Here is an 11,495-nt window from a genome sequence, read left to right on the forward strand (position 1 = left end):
AATGGGATTGAACAGAGTTTTGGAGTTTATTCCAAAAAAGGGAGAAAAAGAGGAATAAAAGAGTGAAGGTGAGCAGTGATTCGTGATTTTGGTATTTTTTAACAGAAGGGGGTTGTTGGCAGACCTTGAGCACCCAGCGGAAATATGATGGGGACAATTTGCAGACATTGCGGGGAGGGGGGGCGAGACCGGAGAGGACAGAAAGACCACCGACTTGCCTGCAGTGAGAGAGTGAGAGGCCCAAAGACAGCCTCATCGTGGGAGATACCAATGATCCGAAATGCCTTGGTTTCGACAGCGTGAAGCCAAGAAAGGTGAGAGGCTGGAGCACCAGCCCAGAGGGGAGAGCAGCACTCCATCAGGCTGCAGTTAAAAGCTTTGTATGTGGTCAGGAGCTCAGGTGGGCCGAGGAAGGACTTTTCACGACGGAGGATTCCCAGTCGGTGACTGGCTTTGGAGGCCAGGTTGGAATATGGCTTTCCTTGGAAACATCATGGCAGATAGAGACCCAGAAGCTTGAAAGAAAGGACTTCTTCCAGTGGATTGTTGAGAAAGTAAATGGGGGAGGTGGGGGGTTCCAAACGGTCCTTTCGGAGAGACATCGTGAGAGTGTGAGATTTGTCAGAATTGAAGGACATGCTCCATGTGTTGGACCAGCTTGTGATTTTATCCATATCTGCAGAGAGCGAAGAGGCTGCTGCTTGCTGATATGATGGATGACAGATGGTACGGCAGAGGGTGGAGTCCTCAGCGAAGAGACAAAGAGGATTTTCCAGAGAGATCATTTTTGAAAATGAGAAAAATAACAGGGCCCAGAAGGCTGCCTTGAGGAACTCCAGCCTGGACAGGATGAGGAGATGAGAGAACTCCATGAAGGAACACAAGTTGGCTGTGACTAGAGAGGAAGTCTGCGAGCCATGAGTGGAGATGTCTTTGGATACCACAGGAAAATACGAAGGAGGGGGCAGAGAGATGGGGTGGGGGAGGTAGAGGTACGGAGGGGGAGATTGGGGGGTGGGTGGGAAGAGAGGGAAGATGTGCGGGGGGGGGGGGGTGGAGGGGGGAGGAGCTGGCAGGAGGAAAGAGAAAGAGAGAGAGAGACAGGTGAGAAACAGCAAATGAGATCAAGGCTTACCGTGCTGTCTTTAACCCCCGGGGATCTTTGACTGGTCAAGGGTTAAACATGACCATCACCGCCGCGCCTCAACACAAAGCGCCATTTCCTGTGTGTTTTGTATTTTACGGCGATGGCCCCGCTTCACACAGGGGCGGCAAAGGTTTCATCGGCTTGACCTGTGTCCTTCTGAACGAAATCGGATGGACAACTGACTGAAGTACAACACAATGACTGTGAGATCGCAGGTACGGGGGGGGGGGGGGGGGCAGAATGCAGTCATTGTTGCTGTGTTTGCTTCTCATACTGAAATAACTGAAGAGTGGAGGATTGGATGCTGGAGTGAAATGAAAAACCAACATTAGAGAAACAAGGAAAGATGCTTATGGAAAGGAACCTTCCTTCAGGTCGAGCAATGAGAAGAGAAATTTAAAATAATTATTACAGTTAATGGTTTAAGGACAGGATTTGAATTAGATATTGATTGAAGCTCTTCTCATGGAATCTGCAAGTGGGTTTGTTAAGCTGGGAGGAGTGAAGGATGTTGGAAAAATGAAGCAGGTTTCTGATTGACAAAGTCCTTCCAGAGGATTGTTGAGAAAGTAGATGGGAGGGGGGGGGGGTGGGGCTCCAAACGGTCTTTTCGGAGAGACATAGTGAGAGTGTGAGATTTGTCAGAATTGAAGGACATGCTCCACGTGTTTGACCAGCTTGTGATTTTATCCAGATCTGCAGAGAGCGAAGAGGCTGCTGCTTGCTGAAATGAAGGATGACAGATGGTACGGCAGAGGGTGGAGTCATCAGCAAAGAGATAAGGAGGATTTTCCAGAGTCAGAGAGCTCATTGATGAAAACCAGAAAAACACCAGGGCCCAGAATGCTGCTTTGAGGAACTTCAGCCTGGACAGGATGAGGGGATGAGAGAACTCCATTAAGGACCACACGTTGGCTGCGACAGGAGAGGAAGTCTGCGAGCCATGAGTGGAGATGTCCTTGGATACCACATGAAAATACGAAGAGAGGGAATACTAAGAGTAGGACTGCAGCATAGCAAATCAATTGTTCAAATTTGCATAAAAGCACCAAAATTGGAACACATGTAGAATAATGTATTCCGAACAATTCTAGATATGGAGCCACCCGAGATTGTGCCTTGGTCAGCATACATTATTCTACATGTGTACCAATTTTGGTGCTTTTATGCAAATTTGAACAATTGATCTGAAATAATAGACTACGCTGCTGGACAAGAGAGGGGGCAGAGAGATGGGGGGAGAGTTAAATCAAGATGATTTAAAATTCTTGTGATCTATCCGACATGGGGATGACTGTGCCAAGAAAATAACTTTCCCACCAAAATTATCGTAACAATTATCTTCGCAATTAAGGATATTCTTCTCGATAAATGGAAGTATTTACAGCAATATATATAAAAACAATGATGTACAGTAATGAAGTCATGTATTACGTACAGTCATGATGTCATGTATGATGTACAGTCATGAAGTCATGTATGATGTTCAGTCATGAAGTCATGTATGATGTACAGTTATGAAGTCATGTATGATGTACAGTAATGAAGTCATGTATGATGTACTGTAATGAAGTCATGTATGATGTACAGTAATGAAGTCATGTATGATGTGCAGTAATGAAGTCATGTATGATGTGCAGTAATGAAGTCATGTATGATGTACAGTCATGAAGTCATGAGTGATGTACAGTAATGGAGTCATGTATGATGTCCAGTAATGAACACCAAGGGTTCATATCTGGAGTTCCCTTCATGATTGGCGTTGATTGTGTGAATCAGGGAGGGACCTCACCTGATTTATGTATTCATTTGAATTATTAAATTCTCCACACTCAGAATTATTAAGTTCTGATCATGATCTTTTTAACAAGGAAGTGACAGATTGACAAACATGGACAAAAAAAGGATTCAGGTGATGAAATAAGTCCAGAGTGTTTATCGTACCTTAGTTCTGAAGACTGTTCAGTTGAAAAATTTTGAATCGGCCATCTGCATGAGCCTGGTGTATCTTTTTGCATTTCTGGAGAGCTTATATGATGGAGTGATGAGAGAGTCACTCCCAAACATGGCATCCTCCTCTCCAGCGGGCATCACGAGGACTTCTTCCTCTGCACACAAACATCAACAAAAGGAAGTAAAAACCACTCAAGAGCATTGTCATCATAATCTCCATCATTATCCTGCCTTCCAACACAATCCTGGAATGAATATTTATCTCTCGATCTCTCTGTGCTTCTCCCTCTCCCTCATTTTGTGCATTTCAGTTCATGTTTTATTTCACTTTCCCCTCCACTTTCACATCTTGATTTTCTTCATCACCAAATCCCACTGTGTCACCGAACAAGGGAATTGAGGCAATTTGGTCCATCATTTCTGTGCTTCATCCAGAGCCCGCAAATCCCCACTTACTGCACAAACTGAAATAACAAAACCTCATCTGATGACGTCGAAGCGAACCAGGATGGACTGCTTCGTGGGAGGCAGCTCGAGTCACCCGTCGATGATTGAAGGTGGGATTGTAAAGATTTGATTTTTCAAACAATTAATTTTAATGAACATCCAGGTGTTCACAAAGACTTCTTTATGGATATGTTAACACTCATTCCAGACTTCCACCGATTGGAATAATTGTTTGGTGCTTGTCTGGCTTCGAGTGAAACAAAATATTCATTTGTTGTCAACACTTCTGAAGCACAGACCAAATGGGACACGATGGAGGTGAAGAACATGTAATTTCGATAAAGTTTGGAATATTTTGTAATGTAAGGCAAGATCTTGGTAACTTACGTTCCAGCCGGTAAGATGGTTTCTTGTACTTGGGTGGTGGTGGAGGGAACGGGCCCCTCTTCTGAGGGGTCTTTGGAAAAACAATAAAAATATGAAAGATTAAATACATTGATATGTTCATCAGTTTGATAACTTGTTCACGATGTGGCACAGAAGGAAATGCACTGATAGAACAGGTAACCAATGAAAAGGTGAATTATTTGATCTCATCCAATCAAGGGAGTTAAAATTATTGCGATCTATCCTGCAGGGGGATGACCGCAGCAATCAGTTACCTTTCCCACCAGAATTATAATTACAACTATCTTCACAATCAAGGATATTCTTCTTCATCAAAGGAAGTATTTACAGCAATGTTTATAAAAGACGAAATGCTAAAATCTATTTCAACTTCAGGTCTTCATCTTGAGGATAGCTGTGTTTGTACCCAGAATGTTCACCCCTTCATCGACAAAGTACTGATGGATGTTTACCTGTTGAAGGTCCTGAATATGGTGTGGCCCCTCAACACCATGCTGCTTCTGCTGATGTTTCAGCCCTTGATCAGAGCAAGGTCTTTGTTCCTGCTGGAACCCTTCAACAACATGCTGTGGCTGTTGTTGCTGCTGTTTTGCTTCATTATCATGGGGAGGCTTCTGTTGTTGCTGCAGCTCTTCAACAATGTGCTGTGTATGTTGTTGCTGCTGTTGTTGCAGCCCGTGATCACGGCGAGGATTCTGTTGTTGCTGCGTCCCGTGAACACTGTGGGGTTTCCTTTCAACCCACACACTTTTCTCTGCTGCCTTTCTTTGTTTCTTCATTTGCTTTTTGAACAACTGTTTCTCTTGCTGCTTCAGCCGTTGCTTGTCATTCCATTTCTGAGACCACTCTTGGGAAGTCTCATTCTGTGGTTGCTGTTGATGCACTTTCCCATCAGCAAGTTTTTCCACATGTTCTGTGTCCTCCACATCAAGACTCGCTTTCCCCTCCTTTTTGGTCTCGTCGGATTTCTGAAAGGGTTTCTCGAGTTCTTGATCCATTGCCGACTCTTTTTCCCGTTCAACTCCTCGATTCTTTTCTTGTTCGAGTTGTTTCTGCTTTTCACATTCGACTCGTCTCTGTACTTCCTGCTCTCGTCGTGTTTCCTCCCTTTCCTCACTTGTCCACACCTCGTATTCCCGTGTGCGCACATCGTTTTCCCTCTTATTAATCCCCTCCTCCAGCTGATGTGCCTCTTTCTCTCTCAGGAAAAAATCTTCCTCTTTTATTTTTTTTCTCTCTAAAAATCTCTCTTGTTCCCTCCGCTCCTCCTCTTCTCGTTGGTTCATCACTCTCGCCATTTCCTCAACATCCTTTTCTCGTTCTCTCATCTCCTTCTCTTGTTGACACGTCTCAAACTCTCGATGTTTTATTTCCCGTTCTCTTGACCTGTTCCTTTTTCCCAACTGTGCCCGTTTTCCCCGCTCCATTTCCTCATGTTCCGTAATCCTTTTCTCGAATTCAATGACCACTTGCTCACTCTTTAGCACCTCTTGCTCTTTTTGTTCGATCTCAAGGCGTCGACATGTGAGTTCCTGATACACCGATTCCCTCCATTTTTCAAATTCTTCGAGTTCTCTCCGAACTTCCTCTTCTCTTCGTCTCCACTCTGAAGAGTTTTTTTTATTTTTCTCTTCATCATGTTTTTCCATTTGCTCCTCCTCATCTTTTTTCCTCAGTTCCTCTTCCTTGCTTTTCCTCTGCTGTTCTTGCTCTTTTTCTTTCTGCATTTCCTTCTCTTTTTTCCATTCCTCTTCCTCATATTTTTGTTGCACAACTTTTCCCTGAACTGCTTCCTCTCCAAGCTGAATGAGGAGTTCTCTTTCCTTCAGTTCTTCCTCTTTTTGGTGTAACTTTTCACCCCTTTCCTGTAGTTTTTCATGCTCTCTCAGCCACAACTTTGTTCTTTCATCCTCCTGTTCCTTCACATTCTGCATCTCCACGGCTTTGTTTTTTGGAACTTCCTCGAGCAACGGCTGCTCTTTCTTCCCAATGTTCTTTAAATGACTCCGGCCACATCCAAAACTGCAAGAAACAAACACAACACTTGTCGGTTCGAGCTAAAATGAAGCACAGTATCTATTACATAATGTGAAGTGTGGTGTGTGTTTGTGTGTTTGTATGGTTACACGTTCGGCTGTCTCCCATATCCGGCGGCCGCTTCCCACACTGTGTTTTAAAAGCTCTGCATGCAGGAAAAGCTCAACATTGAACCAGAAGAAAAGCATGACGCCAAACGAGATACCTTTTAAATGTATAAATACAACATGGAATCGCAGTTTGTTTTACAGTGCATGAAGATACGACCTGGGCTGACAGTGTGGCTTTGAGATACGCACACTCATCGACCCATAAGGGTTCGATCACCGAACAACATTACATTTGTGTTTGAAGCTGGTTATTTATTTATTTATTACATATGCAATGTGAAGGCTCATAGAAGAGCGAACACACAGAACATATAATAAAGTGACCAGGAGACAAGAAGGACGGGAGAGGAAGCACAAAACAGTGGGGAACAGAGACATGAGATCTGTGGAAGGAAGAGGGATGGAGCAGGGTACACGGGGTAAACAAGATGGACACTACAGGGACTTTCTGGAAGGAAGGGAATTTCAAGGAGGTTAGATTTGGTGGATTAACGGGGATCATGAAAAGATAATGGACAAGATCGTGGTTTTGGATAGGGCAAGATAAGAGATGGTGGTGAACAGCTGTTTTTAAAAACTTGAAGGGAACAGTGGGATTCATGAGTGTGTGGGAGTTTTCTCCAAAGCTGGAAAAAAAGAGGAATAAAAGAAAGAAGGTGAGCAGTGATTCATGATTTTGGGAGTTTTACCAGAAGGGGGTTGCTGGCGGACCATGAGCTCCCTGCAGGAATATGGGCGGTGCAGAAAGCAGACAGATCCAGGGGGGGAGGGGGGAGGTTGGAGAGGAGACGGTAGAAGACAGAAAGACCAATGACCTGCCTCTGGTGAGAGAATGAGAGACCCAAAGACTCAGCCTCATCATGGGAGATACCAATGATCAGAAATGCCTTGGTTTCCACAGTGTGAAGCTGAGAACGGTGAGAGGTGGGAGCACCAGCCCAGAGGGAAGAGAAGTACTCCATCAGACTGTGGAGGATTAAAGCTTTGTACATGGTCAGGAGCTCAGGTGTGCTAATGACGGACTTTGCAAGATGAAGGATGCCCAATCGGCGACTGGCTTTGGAGGCCAGCTTGGAGATGTTACTTTCCCAGGAAAGATCATGGCAGATAGTGAGATCCAAAACTTTGAATGAAAGGACTTCTTCAAGAGAATTGTTGAGAAAGTCGATGGGGAGGGAGGGTGGGTGGTTCCAGATGGTCCTTTTGGAGTGACGTTGAGTGTGAAATTTGTAAGTATTGAAAGGCATGTTCCACGTGTTGGACCAGCGTGTGATTTTGTCTAGATTTGCAGAGTGAAGAGGCTGCTGGTTGCCGGTCTGATTGATGACATGGTACAGCTGATGGTGGAGTCATCATCGGGCTAAACCGATGTACAAGAGTGATACAAATTTCAAAAAATTATGCACGGATTCGGCCAAAATTTTATGAATGAGTTGGTAATGTGATGAGAAGAAGCCAATTAAATTTTAGTTGAGGTCCGAATCCAGATCTGGCCTATCAGTGGGATACAAAACATAAACTAATCAGTCTTGCGGAGGTATGTGCTCCACCGAATGCCTTTATAGTTTTCTCTGTTAATCTGACTTATTCACATTTTATCTGCATTTTTTAGTTTTATCACTTTGGAATAGTTTGTGAAGATGACATATTAAGTTTGATTTGAAAGCATCAAGAAATAAGCTCAGGTGGCATCAACATGTGAAAACTTGGGAGGGTTGAATACTTTTGCAGGCCACTGCATAATAGGAGCTATGCATGCATGTTCCAGACCCCTCTATACCTTTAAACCCCTTGACACCTGAAGACCCCTTTGTATTCTCAAAGACCCCTAAGATCCCCAAGGACCTTTAGAACACAAAGATATGTTGATATCCTTCAGATGCTTGAGACTCTGACCTTGAAGACCCCCCACCCACCCAAAAAACTTTCAGACTCCGAAGACAACCAAAACCCTGAGGACCCCCACCCCACCCCCGACCACGATCCTTTCGACTCCACAGACCATTTCTACATTTACTCCCCTTATGGATGAAGCAAGGATCACATTAATGAAAACGTCACTTGTCTTCCTCACCAGTGAATGTGGAGCTTTTTTTTGTGCCTCCTCTGTCGATTGAACCATGAAGATGGTTTAAATGATGTTACGATGACAAATAAAAAGATGCCAATTGTGACGAATACCACGTCACGAAGTTTGGAGACCACTGATTCCTCCACAGCGTTTTTCTCGAAAATCTATGGACAAGGAAAAAAGGGCAGGGAGAGGAGAAAAGTTTATTAACCCGTCCCTCACGCAGTGGAAGGCGGGGTTTTGCAATCACGTGTGTGTGCGTGCGTGCATCCGGTCCGTAACTTTGTTACAATTTGAAATGTTGCAATCAAATTTTCAAGAAAGCTTTATTATTAGAATATGGAGAAGAAAAAATAAAATAATTTTGTGAAAAGGTCAAAAGGTCAAATTCACCGAAAATCATCAATTTTAATGCAATTCACCTGAAATTCCAATTTACCATTTGAGCTTTGTCATCAAATTTTCAGCATTACTTTCTCATGAGAATATGGAGAAAATACATCAATGATTTGGTCAAAAGGTCAAAGTTCAGCATCACATAAAATCACCAATTTTCATGCAATTAATCTGAACTTTTAAGAATAAGCATATTGGGTTACTGAATTGGTTCACCAATTAAAAGGTAGAAGCAGAATTAAATGTTTTTTTTTTTTATCAAACGGGAAAAGGTCAAGATCGCCCAAAATCGTGAACAGCTTTAACTGATGGTGAAAGGAGGTTATATTTTCCAGCTGCTATCATCATCATCATCATCATCATCATCATCATCATCATCATCATCATCATCATCATCATCAGCCTGTTTTCAATCCTCTGCAGGATGAAGGTATCATTGAACTCACACTGGGTATATTGGTTTCATGACCATGCTTGTCAAGCACAGTTTAACAAGAGAGTTTGGGAAGCAATTTGTGATTTGTTCAGAATGCTGGCGATAACTCGTCGAGTCTTTGCGAGAAACACCTTGGGATCTTTCATGTCCACCAACGAGAAAAACATTCCATGAAGATTCCTCCATCGACATGACAGAACTTTTGCCTTGAAGGGACAAATTCCAACTTTACATAATGGGGAAACTTATCCCTCAACCTGCAGTTTCCAACCAAAGATAAACTCTCTTTATATTCCTCATCACATCCTCATGGCAATGAGGTATCACAACCGTTTAAAGGGCAGACAAGGAAGATTAAATATAGGATTTAAACTGTGCACCAACACACAATGGACTACTCTTTTTCAAGGCGATTCCAGGAATCATAGACTAACACAAAAAAGTGCCACTTGAACAACACAGCCAACTTAATTTGGTCTCTGAATATCCTGGTTGTGGTGCACAAGGATGACAGTTTTTAATCTTCGGATCCGATTACATTGGAATCAAACTCACAGAAGACAACAGAAAATGTCCTTTACAGTTTCCCTGTAAAACTACAAATGTATTCTATTTATCCCACTTAATGAGTACCAACGTGTATTTCCCAAGTATCAGAAAAAAGATGTTCCCAGAAAAATAACTCATTTTCACTCTGCTTCCAAAGCTGTTTCCATTTTTGCATGTAATTAAGCTCTCCAGACATTATTCTCCATCTCTGACAACAAAGGAAATATGTTCACGTTATTCCTTGACCCTCCAAACATATGTGTAGATTCCTTATTTACAAATTTCCATGTACCAGAAGTTGAGATATTGACGAAAATGAGAATTTCCATAATGGTGGATCCGAATTCGCACATCAATGCATTTAAAATTATTTCCACTACTTTTACTCAAACAGAAAATAGTTATGTTTCCCTCAAACACCAACAGACATCATAAGTCACAGTTATGTACATCAGGCCCAGGTTATTCATTCCATTGATTAATCTGATTTGGCATGATTTTCGAATGATTCATTGTGCTTTGTATTTTATGCTAATTTGCCTACTTAAAAAAAAATTCAAATATTTTAATATATTTTTTGCCAACCTGGCTTGTATCTGGCAACACTTAAGTTATGATTTTTTGACAACAATCTGACATGTGGTAATTACAAGGAAAGAAAATGGAAATTCTTGCATTTTTGTGGGAATTCTTGTGTTTAAGTCAAATTTAATTCATATGAAAAAAAAGACTAATTCGCATAAACAAAATATATTTCAAGACGTAAATGTATAAGCTTTAATTTGACACCAATTTTGTGATTTTATGTTAATATTTGACAGAGATATTGACATTTTACCGATCTTTGTGAGATTCGTCTATTTTTGATTGGTTGCCATGGAAACAGAAAAATAAAGCAGAGTGAAAATGAGTTACTTTTCTGGGAACATTTTTTTTCTGATACCTGGGATAAATATGAACACTGTGGTATCAGGGCGGGGGGGGCAGGAGGGGGGGCAGGAGGGGTGGGGGTGTGGGGTGGGGGGTGTGGGAGGAGGGGTCATGGGTGGGGGGGGGAGGGGTGCAAGGGAGGTCCTACTGGCCCCCGGCCCATAATAAATGTGAATTTTTACAACTTACCGACTCCATGATACAAGACGCCATTTGTATTTTCCCTCCTCCATCCGTACTGTGTGTGGAATCCCGTGCGGACACGAACAACTTGCTCATGTTACAAACTCACAATACAACACCTGTTCTCTCGAACATCAAACCACACAAACTCATGATAAAGTCACTCCTTCCGTGTTGTGTCCCTTCCTGATAAACTCACTCCTTCCGTGTTGTGTCCCTTCCCGACTCCGCCATCCCTTACATTCCCCACTTACCTGCTGCGGAGGTCGCCATGTCCCACCAAGGACGAACAACACCAAGATCACCGTAACAATCCACATCTCTGTCCTGTTCGTCGATGCTCGATCCTCCAACTGACGCTTCACATCCATCACCTCTCGACCTTATGTATTCCCGAACGTTGGAATGATCATTGTGACGTCACACAACCTCTGTGACGTTGCGGTTGGGTGTTTGATGAGGACGAATTGATCGGATCCGGATACAGAGAGGAGAATTTATTTTAATTTTTCACCGATTCTTCACTATTCAGGGATGGGGTAAAAGCGATATATGGCACGATATCCCCAAAAGTTATATGGACGGAATATGATCAGTGACGTCATGCCAAATATTGAGATCCCGGATGATGACAAATGTCGGCTGTGCCGTCATCAACAGATCAACCGTCACATTCGGTTTTAACATCACACATAATATCATTTGAATCCCAAAACGAGTGATAAATGAAATAAACACATTTTATCTTGGTAAACAAAACCATAATTAACACTCACACGTCACACATTAAATCTCAATGGAGAATTGATTTTAAAACAAAACTGTGTA

General features: G+C 42.7%; 1 protein-coding gene across 1 annotated transcript; it reads right to left on the reverse strand.

Annotated features, from left to right (window-relative positions):
- Nucleotides 1–2,736: 2,736 nt before the first annotated feature.
- LOC147015297 (uncharacterized) lies at nucleotides 2,737–11,437 on the reverse strand. The gene is made up of 5 exons (XM_085849923.1): nucleotides 10,922–11,437; nucleotides 8,177–8,337; nucleotides 4,408–5,977; nucleotides 3,935–4,004; nucleotides 2,737–3,255 (listed from the first exon to the last, which is right to left on the reverse strand). The coding sequence occupies exons 1-5, from the start codon at nucleotides 11,036–11,038 to the stop codon at nucleotides 3,110–3,112; spliced, it is 2,064 nt and encodes a 687-aa protein (XP_085706049.1). The 5' UTR covers nucleotides 11,039–11,437; the 3' UTR covers nucleotides 2,737–3,109.
- Between the last annotated feature and the right edge of the window lie 58 nt (nucleotides 11,438–11,495).

This window comes from Eptatretus burgeri, chromosome 12 (assembly GCF_056783735.1).
Source record: "Eptatretus burgeri isolate ZD-2024b chromosome 12, Ebu_testis_v1, whole genome shotgun sequence".
Classification (NCBI taxonomy): domain Eukaryota; kingdom Metazoa; phylum Chordata; class Myxini; order Myxiniformes; family Myxinidae; genus Eptatretus; species Eptatretus burgeri.